The sequence below is a fragment of the Colias philodice genome, chromosome 27 (assembly GCF_061535455.1).
Source record: "Colias philodice isolate Cphi_HAF_F1 chromosome 27, ilColPhil1 Martin Lab GWU primary, whole genome shotgun sequence".
Classification (NCBI taxonomy): Eukaryota; Metazoa; Arthropoda; class Insecta; order Lepidoptera; family Pieridae; genus Colias; species Colias philodice.
The window spans coordinates 4,962,992-4,985,277 of NC_143112.1; the positions used below are offsets into that span (position 1 = coordinate 4,962,992).

Consider the following 22,286-nt stretch of genomic DNA (forward strand, 5'->3'; position numbering starts at 1 on the left):
AGTAATGATAAATATGAATGCCTGTTGTTACCTATCATATTAAATACCAACAAATTAGTTTAAATTATAGATTAAATACTTTAAAACACATCATATCTAAATAGAATCCAATTTAACATGTACAACATCAGTTTAAATGTAATTCATATCTAAAAATATGCCAAATATCATGAAACGTAGTAGAAAGTGTGCGCTGTAGCGTGCATGTAAAATATTTAATTAATCATCACCTAGTTAGGAGACATTGCAAGCGCCTTGTGGAACTAACTATTGTTGCAATATACTTGAGATTTGGTTTATGAGATTTGTTTTATAATGAAAAAGAAGAGAGCAGAAATGCTTATTCAGTGTTGTAATTGAGTGAAGTAAAGTTTTTTTTTAGTATACAGTGTATAGAAATAGGGTTTTTATGTTGTGAAGATCAATAAACAATTTAAATATAATATTACATAAATAAACAATGCTATCAGGTCTATAATAAATTCTTATAAGATTTTATAACTACCGTCTAAGTAGCTGCTTAGTAGCCTTTATAAATTCATTTTTTTTTCTTTCATTTAAACACAAAATGTGAAATTCATTAACAACATAGTCTCAAAAGTATTGCATCAAGATTGGTTAATGTTGATTTGTAATTGTACAGTTTCTTAACATGAATAAATATTATTATTGAGCAAAATATGTTCCAATTACATAATCTTGATACTTCCATGCGTTTACCTTTAATTGAACTGAATGCATATTTATATTACGTTAAGGTCAATCTTCTGGATGCTTTTAAATCTTAATAAATGAACTTTGCACATTGTTTCATACATATAAATTGATATAGAGCACAAAATATATAAGGATAAAGAATTAAGTAATATTGTTTTAAATATTGCAAACCCATATATTTTATAATCAACAATTAATATTACAAAATAATAAATAACTGGGATTTCCTTGATTCAGAATTGATGTTGTTACATCATATGTATTTATAGAATCACAGTTTGATATTATTATTAAAGTTTTATATGGGTCATTTTCACAAAAAGTGTACATTCGTGTTTTGGGTGTGTCCCACAACTTATGTATTTTATTTAAAGAGTAATATCAACTTTTAAGAAAAACAACACTAAAACTTTGGATCTGTAGTGATATCTTAACAATATATTGTATAATGTTGCTGCTTATAAACACCAATATTACCTTAATTTTCAAAAATGAAAGTAGAATGTACCTATTTTTGCACTGTCCCACTACCATTTTCATTAATATAACGTAACCTTAATGTATTTTTTTGACTTATATATAATAATGTGTTTGATATTTTGGAAAGTATAGTTATGCACCCTTTGTTTAATAATTACAGCAATAGTCTAATGTCGCATAAAAAATTTAAATAATTTAATCTTTGTGAGGACATAAACTAATTAAAATGGAAAATTCCCTTCCGAAACCGCAATTTTTGTGAAATGATTCTATAAAAACTACCATTTAATGCTTATTTATGTCGATTGGCAACATTTTTAATGCTGTAAACTGGTTCCAACAAGTATATTTCGGCCATTTTGACGTCGGCCGGCGGACAAGCAACATACATCTCAGTAACGGTCCGGTTTAGATTTCCCAGAACCGCAACCAATTTCAAGGTAAGTTTACAAGTTTATATCTTGCAAATTATTTTGATATCTTTATTAGCTTTCAGTGAACTTAAATTGATACCAAACTTGTTAATCTTATATGAGTTAGTTTAAAATAATAAAATAAAAGTGTTTAAAGTCAGACTTCCGATACTTCCGTTCCGTAACCAAAACGCAGGTAACGTAGAAATGGAATCGAAAAGTTTCGGAATGGAATTCTTAGGGAGATGATACATTATGTTTGTAGTATCGATCTATTTATAATAAGAAAAAAGTGACGACTTCTAAATCTAATTCGTAACGTTCATAATTAGTCACTTAGTAAAAACAAACATATTAATATTGTAACAAAACTATTTTGAGATTTTGCTAAATAGTGTTGTGTGACAATGTGTTTTTTTATTTTTATTTGGATTTATATAAAATATTTAAGTTAAGTAAGTACTAAGGTAGGTTTTGAAGTTAAAAGTTTTTTTTTATAATATTGTTGAAATTAATGTACTCAAAATGGCACAAGTTGACTATCTAAGAGTGGTAAAAATGGTTGTCCTAGCAAACGTTGATAAATTTCTAAGCAAAAATGATTTTATGTTATTGTACGAATCAATGTGGCCGTGGTTAATCACTCATTTCCGAATTGTGGAAAAATGTTTCGGTTGTGGATTTCCCACCAGTTTAATCCATAAACCATACCACTTTATTATATTTGATAATACCAAAGTGAAGAATTTAATAAATGTTGACTTTTTTTGGTGTCAGCAATGTACATTTTATGCCATTTATGATCACTATTGCGAAGATGAATGTAATTATTGTAACTAATTAATAATAGGTGGGAACTGCATTCTTTAATACGGCAAGAGTTACAGTACCCATGGTAATATTAATAATGTACCTGTCATTTTGCTCTAGCATGTAGGTTCATTTGTCAGTTTTGTTCACAACGTATTTTATACTGAATAATTCAATATTTAATTATACTTTTTTGCCTTTAAAGATGCCACTTACGCCAGCCGAGAAGATGAAAAGATATCGGGAAAAACTAAAAAAAGACCCCGAAAGGTATGAAGAGTATAAGAAAAAAGATCTGAATAGAATAAAATTAAAGAATAAGAAAATAACGGAATTATCAGAAAAAGAAAAGTTAGATCAGAGAAAAAAATGGAGAGAACAGAAAAAAAGGCAGAAAGCGAAAAAAACTGACATTGAAAATAACAAAACTAATAAAAATAAAGAACCTACATCCTCCGAAGCACCTACCAAAAAATGTATGAATAAAAATCATTTAATTACTATTAAGAAATTGCGGCGTTTGTACCAAACTGCGATAAATAAGAATAAAGTGTTGAATAAAACAATACAAACAACAAGAAAGAAAATGTATCGTTTGAGAGCAGCAAATAGAAAAAAAATAGACACTTTGAATGATAAAATAATGAAAATTAAAGCAAGAGAAGAAGTTATAGAAAGTGCTCTACGCTCAGCTTACAATAAATCTAGAAGCCAAGCAGATAAACGAATACTAAAGAGTGTTGCGAATACCGTTGTAGTGAAGAAAAATAAGTGTAAGTCATACGTTGCAAAACTCTTAGGATTACGTGGGCGCATTAGAGTACTGCAACCAGCTCGAAAATTGCAAAAAGGTAAGATTACAGAAGAGTTAAAATTATTTTTTATACGTGATGATATAAGTCGTAGCACAAGTGGAAAGAAAGAGTGTAAAACAGTTAGTAAAGAGAAGCATCAAATTCGATATCTTACTGATAAACTATACAATTTGTACCAAATTTATAGGAATGAGGGAGGAAGATTCAGTTTCACTACTTTTTTTAGACACAAACCAGCATATGTACTTTCTCCAAACATTCACAACCGTAATACCTGCTTATGCGTAAAACACAGCAATATGGAAATGATGTTTTTGAGTTTATTCAGAAACGGTGCGTTTTCTAAAAATATTAAATCTCTTAGTGACGTTATTTCTAAATTGTCTTGCGATCAAAGTTCCTACAATTGTATGCATGGAAGATGTACAATTTGTAAAAATTTTAAGTTGGTTTATGCTTTAGAAGGAGAAGCTCTATTTAAAAGAATTTACTGGGAACGGTGGGAACGAGTAGACCATTCTTATGAGAAGGTGGAAAAAGGGGTGGTAAAAAAACATGTCACAAAAAAAACCGTAAAAAATAAAAAACATGGCACAATCACAGACTTAATACAGATTTTTGAAAGAAATATACCCCTGTATAAGATACATATACACAACTGGAAACATCAACAAAGTAAATATCGCGAGAAAATAGAAACATTAGGTCCACACGAGGCATTGATTCTTTGTGATTTTAGCGAAAATTACGAGTGCAAGTCGCATGAAGAAGTACAAGCCACCCATTTTGGAGCCTCAAAAAATCAAATTACTTTACATTGTGGCATGATTTACTGGGCTTCTGGATCGCAATCGTTTTGCTCTGTTTCGAATAATAAGTGTCATGAACCACAAGCTATTTGGGCTCACCTCTTACCCGTTATTAAATTATTAAAAACAAATATCCCTGAACTGAAATGCATAAATTTTTTCTCTGATGGACCCAGTTCACAATATAGACAAAAAAAAAATTTTTTTCTTTTGAATTTTTATACTACTAAGCTAGGCTTTGACAAGTGTACGTGGAATTTTTCCGAAAGTGGCCATGGTAAGGGAGTGGCGGATGGAATAGGTGGGTCGGTTAAGAGAACTCTAGACAAACAGGTTTCTTATGGCAGGGATATCACAAATGGAAAAGAAGCATTCGAAATGCTGAAGTCGATGTCGAAAACAATAAAGTTCTTCTTCATTGAAGACTCTGAGATACAAATAGTTCAGAATAACGTTCCTATTGATCTAAAACCAGTAACTGGAACCCTACAAATTCATCAAGTGCTTTGTTTTGCTGATTCGTCACACTTACAGCACAGAGTGTTAAGCTGTTTTTGCGAAATTGATAAAGATCGTATATGTTTATGTTATGAGTTGAAGAAACATTTCATCCACAATTGCACAATAAATAAAAAACCTTCTCAACCAATTCCTTCAGATTTTTTACCATCCACCAGTAATATCGCTAACACAAAAGAGGCTAATCCAATGAATATATTACATGAACCTGATCCAACACATAATTTAGTAGACTTTTTAGATACCGATGATGATGTAACAAATAGCGCAATGTCTCCAAACTTACCAATTTTAGTCGTAAGTGACTCCAGTCCAGACATAACTCTTACTGAAAATGACATTTGGGATATGAATTTCACGGAAACTTTTGTTGAACCTACCGTATCTGACGTAACAGAAAAAAATATCAGCTTAAAAGTTACAGATGACCTGAAATCTGAAAAGATATATGCTCCCGTTATAATAATGCCTATTAATGAAAAACAAATCAACAATGAAATGAAAGTGCATGACAGCAAAAATCGTTTTAACGCATCCCATAGTAACGTGTACAATACAGTTAATTCGTCTCATCATTCTCGTAAGAGACCGGCTTCTATTACGTCTACAAAAAATGTAGCGAAAAAAAATCATTCCGATAGTAAAGAAAACAGTCCTCAAAATAAAAACCCTTCTATTAAGACAGTAATATCTCGAAGTCTGGTGTGCTTCGCATGTAAAAAAAATGTTAAATTCCCGTCGGTAGAAGTTACAAAATGCATATCGTGTAAAACATGGTTTTGTATCAGATGCAGTGAAGGTAATAATAATATTGATTTTATTTGTCGAAAATGTTTTGGAGAAGAGTATATATAAAACATAAAGTATTTTGAAAAAAAAAATAACTAAGTAAATGGTTGTAAATAAAAATATCTGTTAATTTAAATTCAAAAACCCGACTGCTTATGTTTTTTTGCGTGTATATTGTCAATGTGCCTATTCCTATTTTTTTTTATGTTTTATTGTTTTTTACCGCCGACAGTAAAAGGGGAACAAGGTGTAAAATTTGATTTGTGTTCAATTGTATATTAGAATATTTGTAATAATTTGATCTCATTTTCTTGATAATGTGCAATAGTCTTAAGAATTCTATTCCGTTATAGAAATAGTCTATTCCGTGACTGTCCTATTTTATGTTTTAATATAAATATTATTTTTAGAGCGAAATGCTATTTAATTGTTATTAGATTTTGATACTTAAGATTTTAATCATTTGATTAATATAATTAAAAAAAGAGTTCCTAAGCTGTATCCTAATTGAGAAACATACCAGAAATTATTGAACTAATTTGGTACAAAGAGTAACGTAATGGAAATTAAAATGATGATTATGTATGTTTGCTATTGTTGATTTTATGTTTTATCTATTTTGTATTGAAGTACAAAATACCGTTAACCAATTATACTATTTGATTAAATCCAAATGAGTTTTATTTTATTTCTATAACCAAAAGCCATTTGTTTCGGAATGGAATAAATTTTGTTCTCCATGGGCAATAAATTAGTTGTATTTCAGTAAATAATCCTGATTAAGAGGTTTTATCATAATTTTCATGTAATGAAAAGAATATCAATTGTTAATTTAAGTAAAAAAAAACGAAAAACAATAAATAAAAAAAATCGTCATGTTTTTAATAGTGTACACTTTTTCTGAAAATGACCCATATACATATATAGTACTAGCGGCCCGCCCCGGCTTCGCCCGTGGTACATATGAAAAATAGATGTTGGCCGATTCTCAGACTTACCCGATATGCACAGAAAATTTCATGAGAATCGGTCCACCCGTTTCGGAGGAGTATGCAGACTAACATTGTGACACGAGAATTTTATATATAAGATATACCTATATAAATGTCTCTGTGTCTTTCTTATGAAATAAAACTAATTATACTTATTTGTGACATATGGAATAATGATTGAGGAACAAATATTGTAAGCTTTAAGCTATCGCCTATTGTGTTTGTTTATCCAACTTGAAGTTATTGTTACGCTGTGTTTGTGTGTGTTTAAAAATTAAGTACTACAAGAAATACGCTAAATGTATCAATGTTTATGAATATTGAGGTGTAAATACATGAACTTATAATTTGAATTATGTTTAGGTAGGCTATTTCTACATGTATATAATGCAGAGAAACCTACACCTAAGAAAAGTTTAGTATATGTATAGCTATAGTAGCTATAGTAACTGCCTAACCAATATAATTACAATCAATAGAATACAATAAAATTATGAAGACTATCTTTAAAGGTACCTATTCAAAAGTGAAATTTTTGTTTATCTACAAAACCTGATATTGTTTATATGTATTGGCCTATATTTATACAAATAAAGAAACATTTTCATGCTGAACAGTTTTCATAGAAGACTGAACACCTTATACAGATGAGTGCTTCCCTGTCGTATACCATTGTTTTTGTTTATATTTTTTATCTGTACCGATAGAGCGTGTAATATTCGAATTATATTTTATCTATGCTTGAATGAACATGACAATTGAAAAAGTGCTTCACGAAAATTGAGACGATTTCTCGTAAGATTAGATTTGCGTCTTACTATTTTTAATGGATTATTACGAAACTAGGTATTGTTTTCGTTACTGTATTATGTCGAATGTCGTGTTAGAATATATACTTACTTTGCTAACTTTGAAGGCGTGTGTATTGTATTCTTAAGGGTGCATTGAACGTTCTAAAAATCGAGTTCAATATAAACTTTTTGCCTTGAACTTGCACGGTTCTATGATTTAACAAGCTTATGAGAAATTGTGATTCACACACCAATACCGCGCGGATATTTATGTCTCCAAAATAAACGCGTGATAAATATGTTTCTTGCGTAAATAAATTTTTCTTTCTATTTAATTATCGTACAATTTGTCTTCGCTCTGAAAATAATGGTTATAGAACACCTGCCATTGTTAGTCGGACATTTTAAAAATATCGTAGGCATCATACACAGCACAAAGATGGATGCACTTTTAAAATAACCAACATTATGTCACGGGATGCACGATCTATTTTTGATATCGTCCGGGACTGTAGGGATAGTTTACGGGAATGTTGCCTACTGATGGTGGAACGTTTCGTAGGCGTTGTTTTAAATAGAAATCGATGAATGAAGTAAATTAATAAGTTAATAACAAGCTTTAATTGTTCAAGTAAATAGGTATGTATATGTTTTTATCTGTTGATACATAATGCATAAAACTTAATATGCAAGTGTATTACTGCGAAAATATTGATAAATATGCATATTCATCATTATCTGTGGGCCAAGGGCACTATATGCATCGAAACAATGAAATAGATTTTAGAAAATCATCCTATATTACATTTTCCTCGTATATTGGATGTATGAACACATACATAACACAACAACAATGGGTACAGATAAAATTAACTTAACGACGAACAACTAAATAGAATCGTGGCTCGAAATACGGAAATAGAAAGAGTAAATCTTAGTCTTTGTAAGGCGAGTTAGTTCTAATTTCATTGTTATTCAAGAACTGTTGTAGTGAAACTTGCATTTGAACGTGAAATACGTAGGCAGGTAAAGTAGGCTTGAAGTGTTTTAAAAGTATGAATGAGGAAAGTTTGTCTCGACCGCGATATTTTTAAACCTCATACCTACTTATACCTACTTTACGTTGTTTCCTTGACTACGTAGTTTAAATGCCGCAAAATATTAGCTTTTATTTTTACTTGGAATAACTAAGCTAGTAAAAATGAATGCTAAAAATATCGTGGTAGGTATATATAGGAATGATTACCTAATTTCAAATATATATGAAACGTTATAATATTCAATATGTAATATGGTATATAAACTTCCTCGAAGAACTTCCTACAAATGACTGACTGTGAGGGAAATCAAATAACGTTCCTACTTACTCAGGATTTCCTTGTATTTTGCGCTACTATTATTTGTTACATTCAAATATCATATATTTAAACTTACTTTTTACTATTTAAATAACTTTATTATATCTAACTATATTCAAAGTGTAAAAGATAGATAAAATATAGCACTGAAAACTGTTTTTCTATTTACAATAATAACGCATTATTATTACGAAATAACACACAAATAAGGCAAGTAATTAAAACTATATGGTATTAAAATATATGTGCAATTGCTGAGTAATACAACGCTGACACAATAATATTTCGCGAGACCTTGTGAATTATGTGAAACGTCGCGTTTCCGCTGTTCCTATATTTCCAGTATTTCTAGATATTAAATATATCAAGATATACGTATAATGTATAACGGAATAAGGGTGCACTCACACACATCAGTCACCGTCACGGCACGTCACCGGACAGGATTAAAAAAAATATGTATCAATAGTTCTAGTATGACTCTGTTCCCACACGACAGTCGCCGGCACGAAATCTATCAGTGACGTCCCCGGTCAGGCACGTCAAATAATCTTTCCATACATGTATCATACTTTTATCCCCACTCACCCGGTGCCGTCACGTCTCAGTTCAGTCAGCGTCGTGCTACCGTCAATTGCTACATGTTCTCTAGCGTGACACACGTCTAATCACTCACTAACCTGATGTATGTGTTCAATGATTCAGTCAAACCGGCGACGTGACTGACGGACAACATGACGGTGACTGGTGTTTGTGGATACGTACACAAACCGTCACCGATCAGTCATCGGTGACTTGACGGTGACTGATGTGTGTGAGTGCACCCTAAGGCAGGGCTGACTGAGCTGTCGAGCTAATTGCGTTTTCTATTTGGAACGAGTTCAACGTACAATTATTCGGAAAGTTTGATAGAAATTAATATTATATTTTTGACTGAGCTTAACGATGTCTAAGGTAGAACAAAGGGGATAACGCTTGACTAGCTATACTAATAAGGAGTAAAATTTGATGTAACGACAGACCTATTATGTTTAATATTAAATTGTTAGTTAAATTAAATTAAATAAGTAAATAAAAATATAAAATACTTCATCATTTATGGCCAGCAATTTCTTAATTGTTTCGAAATTAAATTTCGAAAAATTCTCTCTTGAAAGGTAATAAATATTAACACATAGGTAAATGAATATCTAATGACTAAACGATATATTTTTTTTTATTGGTCTACAAAACTGGTTACAAATGTTTGTGATTTATTCTATTAATTATGTACTATCATGCAGTTGATTTATAACCTTCTGGATGTAGACACAGCATGCAAATTTACAAATTTTAATTGGATACCTTATCTATGTATAACAATAATAATAATAACTATTTATTTGATGAAATAATTGGTATAATAAAATATAGACAGTCAAAGTTTGCCATAAGCTCACAGATCCAATAAAACGCGTGTGAAGAATCACAGCTGATGTTATCTATCATAATGTTTGAACATTGATAATGTCGATGTTTTAATATAGCCTTAGTAAATTGATATGTGAAAGCATTCTCGTCTAGACTCCAGACTTACTAATGGTGAAATTGCACCCACATTTCGGTATGTAAATGGATTTTTTATGACGTCATACATCCTAATTTTGCCACATTCGCGGTATTCCGTTACGGGCTTATGTTGAAGTATATGCGTGTATTATCATAATGTATTCAACGACCTAATAAAAAATATATAGGTAACAAACTTAAATAGAAGATCCTTGCGTTAGGTTGGTAGAGTCGCTTTTTCCTGTGTAAAATAGTAAAATTCATATAAATGTAAGATTTGAGCTCTAAACTTTAAAGTTTATTTAAGAAGCTACCTTCTCTAGATACAGTTACGTTAACATGCTAATTTAAGGCTACGTAAAATTAAAATAAAAAAAACATTATTATATTGTTGGAGTGAACGAAGTACCTAATAAATTTCACTTATTTATAAGGTGTACATCCACACTTGTAGGGCTTCTTATAATTTGTAACAGGAATGCATATTGAGGACGTGACATTTTTTCTATGGTAGCCTTTAATCTCTAATTATACAGGATATATAGTTGGCGACAGATAATTCGCAACGGGCATTTAATGAGCGATCTAGTTACAGAACTGATTGCGATTTGTTTGTACTGTTTCAATTGAAATCAATATTGTCGACGTCAATTACAGCAAGCCTGCAGTGGGGATTTCGACTAAATGAGACAGAAATGTAAACGAAACATTTACACACGAAATGAATCTTATTTACATTGAATGGTACACTCAGACAAGCGAATTAGCTTATCCTTAGCTTCAACGACTTTCACGCTTCCCTTCCAAGTAAACTTAAAAACTATTGTAGCATTAGATGATTAGACAGTTGGATTAATCGCCTACCTAACGTACATTATAAGTAAATCTACGTATTCCTAAGTATTTAAACGTGTATCCAGTTTCCTACGCGTTCTGCAATGAACCGAGAGGAACTAGTAAGATGTACGCTTCGTTGGACACACGTATGAACGTATCCAATGTATGTACGCTCGTGCGATTAATATATTTCAACGTATGCATGTGACGTGATGATATAATTGCCTCGTGGTTAAGTGCAGATGTCAGATTTAGTTAAATAGTAGGTAGTTTTTGGTAGAAATTTAATGCGGGTAGTTAGAAATATCAGGATTGTAAAGAGTTTGAAAGGTTGATAATACTGATCTACGGTAGAATATTATAGAAATACGATTTCCTTTAAAAGGTTTATTAAAACACTGAGATCCTACAATTTCTAAGGAAATTGCGTTTGTTGTAAAAGTTTTATACTTTATTGTGTTACAAGAAATGAGTGGGTATTTAAATATAAACATGACCTTGACAGTTACCAGAATTAAGTTAATTACAATTACGTCCCCGTTGTATCAGAGGGGAATATTTTAATTAATTAATATGAACAAACAGTGAACATTCCGTTCATTGTAATGTACCGTACTGATTGTATAAAGTTTATTTTTAATTTGGTAATAGCAATTATTTTAACGTGACTGGGAATTTGGGAGGGCGTGGCCTTCGTTGTGAGGTTGTTCCTAATTATTATTTGTTTCAAAATACTATGAATTATTTAATGTATTCGGTACAAATGTATCGACCGTGATCGTCATCAGCAATTGAATAAGCAGATATTTTATAACATGACAATTATATGCATTACGACTTACGACTGTAACTAATTGAATATTGAAATCAAACACTCGAAGTATAAATAAGATGCATCATGCAACTAGCTCATTTGAGACTCAGTAATTATGAAACAGGCTCTCAATTTACCATCAACATTTTATCTAGCACGTAACTAAAGGAGCCAAGTCCGTTCCGTGTACGTTAATGTGCCGATAATCAACACATCGCAGATACAAACAGTACGATAAAATAAAACTGATCGATCTGTACGCATCACGATCAAAACAAACGAAGCTGGTATATAAATAAACATTGAATTATTTATATCTACGCCTATAACTTGTGGTAAATAAAAACACGTAGGTAGGTACGTAAAGGCAGGCTCCTGATCGTCTATGTTACCTAGTTGTTTTTAAATGGATATAAATCAATGCTCACGACTTTAGATTTAAGCTCTTGCAATGAGATTAGTCGATAAGCGGACGATCTCTTAAGACACTGTTCATTGTGAACAGGTATGTTCAACAACGTTCGTCTTTTGGTGAGCAATAAATAATAATATACATCCATTTAAAATATGCAGTTTGTCGTCTATAGGTCATACAAAAGAGAGGTAGGCTTTATGTGAAGTTACATCTATTTTGTTGATTCTACCACTTTATTACTTCAAATCATTTTTAAATCGTCAATACTTTATTTGTATCTTTACTTTATATGTAGCATCTCCAAACAAATGTACTCAAAAATACTTTATTCATCTGCAATATACTGCTATAAGTAACCAAAAAAAAAAAGGTTTCAAGAAATTTAATGCCCAAAGAATTAATAGGTGATGATGTAAACGTTTTTTGTCTGTAAAAGCTTCCTGATTATAATTGTGAAAAGATTAAAAATGTGAACGCCTAGCCTGGCTGAGACGTGTTTTCGTTGTCAATCGATAATTCAACTTCTGAAATGGCATAACTACATCGTCTAATGCATTCTTCGTTTGCGGTCCTGGCTGCCTTCTACCGCGCTCGCTTATTGGAAAATTTCATTGAACTCTTAACACAGAATAAATATCCCAAGAGAAAGAATTTGTTTATAGAATTGTTTGTTATTTTGATTTCGTAGGATATTAATTAATATTTGGACGCACGCCGTGTCAAACAAGTTTGATACGAGAAAGTTGTGCTATCAAATGTTTAATTGGTTGTTTTTATATATCAATAAAGTATAATTCGACGTGCGTTAGGTTGCAGTGCTGCAATGCATGTTAATATCACGAGTTATGATAAATTTTGTGAGGAAGAGCGGATGGAAATTTTGAGCAATAATAGCAGATTGTTGTAAAATTTGGCAGGATGATAGGAATTAGATTTTAGCCTGGATTAGCAGACCATCAAAATCATGGTATTCTAAATTCTTTAATAGAATATAGTCCAAGGCAAGATTTAAAAAACGTAATCTGTTAAAAGAAACGTATTTTGAATTCGGCACAAATAGCCTCATGGGAAATTGTCTCTCGCACTGCCGAGATGTAGGTTATCTCGCAAAAAGTATTGTGTCCGAACCCGTCGTGGCCATGTTGGGGCGTGGAAAGCTGACGGGCCACCGCCATACGTCCGTCTCGATGTTTCACGGTAAATATGTGTGTGACACTTTCACGATGTATTGATTCGACCAGTTTTTGTTGGGATAATCGTTCTGGCATTATTGCCAATGGTAATAGTACTATTATAGCTCGTGTTTCACGATTCGGTTCTGTGTGAGAGAAATTGATTGATTAGGTCAGGAAGTGGGTGAATGAGGATTTTTATTGCTTTGATTATTGTGAACCGTGGTCGCGTGGAACGCTAAAATGTAGTACCTTATTAGGACATGTGAACGGTAAACACTGGCTGTATGATGTTTAAAATGTAATTTTATTAGATCTCTTTATCGTAAAAATATATTCAGGTATTTATTACACCCCAATGCTGAATGTCCTTTTTATTACACGTGTTCCAAAAATCTGTATCGAAGCAATAAAGTTTTGAAGATCGCATGAAATGGTACCCCAATAAATACCGTCAATGTTCTGCCCAATAGAGATCTCATTACAGGAACGCACCTGAGCCCTATTGCTTTTTGCAATATTAACGACGTCGCTACTGAAATTAGCAATTGGGCTTCGAAATTAATTCCCGTTTGGTGGTGCGTAAATGAGTCATTTTGGGCTTAGGAAATTGATAGCATTTGTAATATTACTTTATATATTTTAGTATTAATCGTTTACTTTGTCTCAATCACAACAAGATGTTTTGTATTATTTTAAATTAGGAAGTGCATCTAAAACGAAATATTTTTCTAATTTTTCATTACTATCTTAACCAAAAATCTTCACATATTCTATGATATTTTATAGCCTGAATATGTAGGTAGCAAAGAAAATATGCCCCAGTGTCCGTGTTATCACAGGTCGTGTTTATAACCCTTGACCTTATGACACTCGATCGGCTCTTTTGTCACCTTCTGCATTGACACCGGGTGACACGTGACTCGTGAACTTCTGAACGAAAAATAAAATTGCATCTGGTCTGATATTAAAGTATATCTTCTTTATTTGTGATGTTGCTGTAAAAAAGTTAATCGTTTGAAGTGTCACTACAAAACTGCGTAAAATACTGTAGACTTATAGAGATATGAGACGATGATATTTAGTTTCCTTTTTTTAATAAAAAGATATGTAATGATTTCTATTTTGAATGTTTATCGTGACCCAGTTTAACAACCACATTCGTTCGTGTAAAGACCTCTTCGTTATTTAATTTGTTTTCCATCCTGGCACTGAATGTTAAAAAGAATATTCAACATTCAAATTCATTGTACATTTATGTAAATATAAACGACTGGAAAGGGCAGTTTCGGGGTCGAAGAGGGAATTAGATTTTGCGAATTAGGACGGGATCTATATACCTTTACTCTGATTTAGTTTAGATAAGCTTTGAGTTAACCTTTGGTTTAATCGCTTGTGCGAAAGTTGGTGTAATCTGAATATGAGGATTTGTAATCTTGATGTAGGTAGATAAATAGAGTAGTCTTTTACTACACATCTAAAATGCTGATCATGCAAAGGAAGTTATGAAATGAAGCCAATATCTCAAGTTCCTCAACTCCTAATTAAATTTTTGCAATTTACGATGTTGTTGAATATATTTACTGTATATTAAGAACATCGTCCGGCTTTTCGTAATCTTCTTGACTATATATTATCAGTATCAAAATCTATGCACCTAGATCTATGCACAATACTATGTTTCTATCGCTTAAGATCGGTTTAGTAAGTACCTTCATTCATGTTTCCATTGCATAATCATTCCCTACCCTAGTGGAAATAATAACAGTTATATCTGCCTACAAACGCACAAAATCAGTGTAATCAACGTCAATAGGTGTCACATGAGCGGCGTGGTAGGTGTGAGTCGCGACCGGCGCACGCGCATGACTCAATTGCTGTGTGCCGCTAACCGATGTACGGATTGAAATACACTAATCAATTGTTGTTGAATGTGATATTGAGCGAATTAGTTTGGGAGACGAGATTTCCGCTCGAGGTGCGTGTGCGCATGGGTTGGAATGATGTGTGACTGAAAAGGGGGATGCAATTGAGCGATATAGAAATTGATTTATTGGATTGTTTTGTTTTTAGCAGAAATGTAATTTTAAAGTTTATACTTTATAGGATCAAAAAGGCCACAAGTGGGTAGTTTAAAGTCGAGAAAAGTGAAGTATCAGCGTAAGTAAGTAACTATGAACGATGGACGAAACGATGCTGTAAAAATTCGTATGAATAAAATTGCAATATCACCGATACATCATCTTAAAGCTAACAGTGTAATATTATTAAAATATCTGTTATATGTTTTAGGAGAATTCTAATTTCTACCAAACCTAATTCAATAGGGACACTATAAACAGGAAATGTTCCTAAAGAGACAATCTATAAAACGCGGCAGTGTCCTGTATACCAAGTACCAACTATTGTACAATATTCATATTCGGCATTCCCCTTGTTAATTAATAGTTGAGTTGCGTCATGTACTCGCTCATTACGCGGGGCGGTGTTATTAATTTTCATTAGTTAGTTTGGCTGTGTTGATAACCGCTCGACAGTTTGGTACTTGTATAGATATTTCAATTACCTACATATTTACTATATGGGGTAAATTGAATTTCCGTTTATGAAGTTGTTACAGAGGTGTTTTCAAGTTTATGTAGTTTCTATTCATATACCTACATATTCGTAGACTTGGAAAATTAAGTATAATTATTAAAATGGTAATAAAATTGCTTTTACCTCTACTTTTTGATTTACACGGTAACGCTTTTAACACCATGTTTTTATACGATACTAGCGGTCCGCCCCGGCTTCACCCGTGGTACTTACGTTTTCTCTACATAAAAACCATCCTCGTACTTCAAGGAATATAATAAAAAAAGAATTATCGAAATCGGTTCAGCCGTTCTCGAGTTATGTGCTTACCAACACATTTTGCGATTCATTTTTATATATAAGAAGAAGATTAATACTTATTGCTGTCTCTAGTATAAACATGAAGGAATTAATATGTTAGCAATCTGTTTGCGTAGGACCTGCTCTATTCAATATACTTTATCGATAGCTTTTTAGCAGCTTTATTATTTGACAAAACATGGGTATGTAATGTTCGTCAAGTAACAACGATGTTTAATTGGTAGTGTGATGTAGTTCGGGAATTAAAAGGGACGTTGTCATGACAACGGAATTTCATATAAGTTCATCTTCAATGAATTGTGGTAATTAAGTTTTAGATAAAGTTCCAAATATATTGTTTCATAGTCTAATTTCAATTCAATATTCAAGTTATATAATCAAAACATACTACTACTTCTATAATAGTTAATAATTAATATGTTACTATAAATATACGAAATCGATCATTTTATTCGTATGAACAACTCAAAGTAAAAAATGGAAATAAACATATCAAATGAAACATGAAGAAAAAACGAAAAACACGTTTATTACGTGTTCCCCGGTGGGTTTTTAGTTCAATTACAAGTAACAAGTTCAATGTTAATTAGAATTTCCTGTAACGCGAAAAATAGGAACTAATAGGAAACTAAGGGAAATTTTTTAACGATGTTTAGTTTTTATTAAGGCTGTACGCATATGTATTGTACGTAGCAATAATATTGTAGTGTAGAATAGGCGTATACAAGAATTATTTTAATGTAATAGGTAGGTATCTGTATCACTGAGGCTTTAATTAATATAGTATGTATATGTATGGCATGAATTTACAGATTTTATAAGGTTTTATAATTTATTACATAAAAATATGCACCGTTATCTTAATACTATTATAAAGGCGAAAGTTTGTATGGATGTATGGATGTATGGATGTTTGTTACTCTTTCACGTAAAAACTACTGAATCGATTACAATGAAATTTAGCACACATATAGAGGTTAACTTGGATTAACATATAGGATAGTTTTTATCCCGGAAATCCCACGGGAACGGGAACTATGCGGGTTTTCCTTTGCAAACGCCGGCGAAGCCGCGGGCGGAAATCTAGTTATTTATAAATATTTTAAATTATAATCAACCTAAATAGGTACATAGAGATTATTCTCTTATAAAAAATATCTATATGTATTATGTATAACAGCCGCTCATATCGACAGGCTTTTAATCAAAATGGGGTAAGGATTTGATCGTTACAAAGATAAAACTCGTCCCGGGAGGTAAGTACCTATATACCACTTAACGTCGGCCGGCCATTAAGGCGCAGCCCGGAAATTAAGTTTTCCGGGGAACATTTTCAAAGTGTAAAGGGCGAGTAGACTTGAATTAGTAAGTACGGTGTGTATTATAGACATCGTTTATGGAAAATTATATATTTTTTCTATGTTTTACTTGTTATGTGTCAGCATTATCATAATGAAAAGCCTGTAATTGTTCACTGTTCGACATAAGTCTCCTTATGGCATGCCACTGAGCCCGGTCTCTAATTCGACATATTATTCTGAATTAAGATAGGTAGTTGATATAATATCAAAATGATAAGATTTTGATCGGTCTGGCGCACTATATTTCAAAAATGGATACCTACCGATGGGGAAATATTTTAGTTTAAAATCAGGAATTTACATAATTCTTTTCAGTTTTTTAGGCAGAGGTGCCTGTTACTAGTATGTAGTGAAATTTCCTCGATCTCAATTTTAAAACGCACGCGTCGGTGCGATGCAATATAAAAATTGGTGTTTATAGGTTGCCATGGAAACAGGCGCGACACGGCTTGCAACTGGACACCAAATGAATCAATAAACAGCCTGTCCTTATTTTAACGAATACAACTACTAGTGGTATTTATTGTGTGCGTTAGTCATAGTTATCTACGGAGCGGTCAAGTTCGCGGTGGGCGTACGAAAGATAAAAGGCTAATTTAGATAAATCTCGTACGAAAGTTTTGCGTTGATTAACGCAGTGTTGTTTGAATTTGGCAAGCTCTGATTTGTAGTTGTTTTGCGATTTATATGAATGCAGAGTTAGCGTAAATAATTTTTTCAAAAGAAGAATCAACAAGTGTTACCGATTCCTGAAATAATCTCTCTTTTTATTCATTTAGGTAATGTTTAAGCAATAAATAAATACTGTATTTATCACACCTATAATTAACGAAATAACTTCATTAATCTGTAATAAAAACTACTCTGCACACGTCAAAAATAAAATAACATTACGTTTATTGCATCGCGTCGCGCTAAAATTGGGAGCGTTCACCAAGAATTATGTCAAATTACGCGAATCCATTAAAAGTTGAGCCCGAGTTCGGGTGCGCTTGCATAATTAATTAGTTTTAAACTCGCCTTAATTTTATTTGTTAATAGTAAACACATTACATATGTGTGGTTATGGGTATAGGTACTTTGAAATACCATAGACAGTTGTAATATTATATACGTATTTTGAAGTAGCATAGATAGTTTTGTGGAAAATTTAATAAATAAAGATTTAGGAGTCTTTTTGGATTGTTTACAGCGAAATGCACTAAAATGTACGAATATGCAATTTATAAGATACATATTTTATCATAGTATGTTACAGTCATAATTTGATGGACGTATTTTAACATACATCGTAGAGGTAAGGAGATTAAATATTTCATTTGGGGCAACAGCATATACCTCGCACTTTTACATCTAAATTGCATTCGTATTCGTAGCATTATAATTAAAACTACTTATGTAATTTAAAGTTTTTATATATTATGTTCTGTTTAGCTTATCTGTAATTTAAAATGACAAAGTAGAAATGTTTAATAGGCTATCAGTGAATCCTTCGTCACTGGGATTGGGAATTGCCCTATAAGAGAGGGAAGAAAAAGAAGACTTTTTTAGCAAGGGATTAATGATGAATTTATACCATTAATAATAATAAAAAAAATTAGTGCGTGTACTAGTGTACACACGTAAGAAGTGAAACTTCTTTATGACCTTATTTTTCAAAAAATAATTTACTATATGCAACTTTACAGAAATACGTCGAATTACGCGTAGTAGGGATAAGAAAAAGATGGCGCGTAACGGAAAAATGTCACGCGTAACGTAACGAAAAAATGTTACACTAAATTTTTTTCCAACCCCGATAAAGAAGTTTCACTTCAATAATTGATCAATAGATATCTCCGATAAATTATATCTATGACTTACATTGTTTAAAATCATCTTCCTCCCAAAACTCATCCCTTATTGTACATTTCTTACTATTTTTTATATTTTTTTAATCCGCTATCTTCTTTCGTATCTCTCACCAATGATTGCGATAATTGTGCAAGATCTGTGTGCAACCCGAGTGACGTGACCGCAAAACGCAGCGGTTACGTAAAGACGCCATAAATGTACGTAGATTACAATCGGTTTGTGTGTGTGTTTGTGTTTTTATACTGTTGTATAAACACGATGTGTTGTGATACTTCTGTGGGGTGTAGATTGGTTTGGTAGAGGGTTTGGTTTTATGGATCGGTGTGATAAATGATTAGTAGTAATATGATGATGATTTATTTATTTATTTAAGTAACACCTCATCGTACATTATATAAAGTTTCATAAAAATACATATTGATGATGATCTGTTTAGAATTTATAATTTGAAAATGGGACAATTTAATTATGATTCTATTTTTAAAGTAATAACTATATCGATACATACCTATTGTTAAATACACTACTAGAATAAATGAGTAGGTAACGTATTTTATTAATTCAGATAAAAACCAATTTACGAAACTCATGGGTATAACTAACTTCTGAATTACGTTGCATATGCTTAGAGAAACGTGTATTATTTTTGTTATCAATAACATATTTATTCCTTCGACGTTTTACAAATAGATATAGTCAAAAACACAACATTTATATTGTCGCGTCCGCGGTTGAGGTTATTATGATCTCTACATGGCAGCCTGCCAACGCGCTGCATGTAGTCTTCATACAGTATACATACAGGTATACCAATGTCATCAGATCATGCACCTATGGTGAGTACGGGTGTATGACTCAATACTGTATCCTTACGAATTATACGTATGTGTGGTTGATTGCACATCCTTCTTTGTGAGGGAGCGATTTTGTGGTGAAATTTTTGTCGGGAACTCGGGAGATAGATAGGAGGCTAGAGAGTGATATAGGCTAAAGGTGGATAATTGAGATTTGAAATGTAGGAGTAACTATTATGTTCTTGTGGTTGTTCTAAAAGGGATGTACGCTTCTGTGAATTAGTTAATTAATTATATAATTAGATAAGGAGATACATGTATTTAAATTAACAATAAAAACAAATAATAAACATTTCGTAACCGCCAAATTGTTTTGACCTCCATCAACAATAAACAAAGCAATTATCCAGTTGTAATATTCATAACAGCACATACCCTCGAGGCTTGTAATTAACCACCGGCACCTTATCGATATCTCCCAAGACGGTTGTCGGTCTGTCAGTTATGGTGCGTTTACACATACGTGCGAGGCGAATAACGAACACGCATATGTAAACAGTGCACTCGCTAATCGCCTAGAGATTGGCGTATTCGTGTAAGTAATAGCAATAAGCAATATTATTGTTAGAGCGGTTTTTCAGAAAAGAGAAAAGAAGGCATATTAAAACAGTGGCTCGCGACTACACTCGTATACGAATGTTTAGTGATTTCTTTTGTTTCATTTTAAGCGACTATTATAGATTTAGAAATTAACACTTATGACGTGGAGGTTGTTCAAAAACAGACAATTGCTGTATGAACGTCTAAACATGTAACATCTTACCACGATCGCTGTGTTTAAAATCAGTTAAAAAGTCTTTCTATACGAACGTTTTGTCGAGTGACAAATCGAGCGGCGTACCCAAACGTGTAAATGCACCATTAGACAATGCACGGGTTAGTCACCCCGAGCGTGGTTTCCGCGGTGACGTCACCGCTCTGCGCTGCGACGACGCCCGCGCATCTATCTGTACCGGCGGCATTCCATGGCTACCGTTGTGGCGGGGTAACGAAATTCGAACTTGAAAAGCTCTGTGGGCACAGTTTATGTATGGGATTGTGTAAAAAAAATAAAATAGTATGATAGGTATGATAATAGTGGATGAATAAGTAAATTTTAAGTTTGCGTTGGTACTTGATGGAACTGCATTTAGATGTGTTGGTACACCCGTAAATTATGTAATTGATAAAGATATTGGATCGAACAATTGACAAACAATTTTTATTCAAGAATTCAGTAAATGAGATACAAAATAATTCGAAGTGTCCAAAGTATAACTATATTTAAGTAATATAAACTTTTGAATTCATCCGAATGTCTGAATCTGAATGTAAAGATAATTTCACTCGTGCAAAATGCAGTTATAGCTGTAAATAATGTATTCATTTCAGTTATTTAAAAAATAGAAAGCAAAAACGTATACAATAAAGTTAAAAATTGTGTTAAGATTAGCATAACTTGTAAAACGTTCAAAAAGTTATAAACAACTGTGTTGTCATGGTAACAGGATATTAATTAAAACGGGGTAGAAAGGCCACCGGGTCAACTAATATACTGTAAAACGAATTGTGATTTTAATCCCATTAACGTTTGTGCTATGCTCTGGTAATTAGTGCAACGTGAAAGCTTTTGTTTCACCCATGCGGATATTACATTAAATTTAAGTCCTTTGAAGAGACGTTGTTTTATAACAGAAGTAAGCGGAGGATGTAGCAAAGCCTGTGTGTGGATATATCGTAAAAATATCTGAGGCAAATAGGGGATTCTCTTTTTGTTACATAATAAGATCAATGTACTTTTATTACTTTATATAATAATTTAACGTTACTTCTCGGGTTTTACTGGGGTTTCGCCAGCCCTTTTTGCGTGTTCTTCAAATTATCTCGGCAATGGAGTTTATAAATATGGATGTAAAATATCTTCAGCCTCTAGTTTACGTAATGCTGGCCATACACCATACTTCCTATCGTCCATTCGGCATGACGCTACCGATTGGATCAGTTAGAACTGACCATGTGTGGGAGTGGATTGGCATTATTTGGCATGATAGTTATACTTGA

General features: G+C 32.4%; 1 protein-coding gene and 1 long non-coding RNA gene across 2 annotated transcripts in view; one reads left to right on the top strand and one right to left on the bottom strand.

Moving 5' to 3' along the window:
- The window catches only part of LOC149476629 (uncharacterized), a 444,465-nt gene that overhangs the window by 13,738 nt on the left and 408,441 nt on the right, over window positions 1-22,286 (bottom strand). The gene's annotated exons all lie outside the window — the stretch shown is intronic.
- Window positions 1,477-6,031, top strand: LOC149476630 (uncharacterized). The gene is made up of 2 exons (XM_089711891.1): window positions 1,477-1,637; window positions 2,626-6,031. The coding sequence occupies exon 2, from the start codon at window positions 2,626-2,628 to the stop codon at window positions 5,416-5,418; it is 2,793 nt and encodes a 930-aa protein (XP_089568017.1). The 5' UTR covers window positions 1,477-1,637; the 3' UTR covers window positions 5,419-6,031.

What these genes read in the sequence shown, in the direction of transcription:
- LOC149476630 (XM_089711891.1), top strand. Translation starts at nt 2,626, where the DNA reads ATGCCACTTACGCCAGCCGAGAAGATGAAAAGATATCGGGAAAAACTA.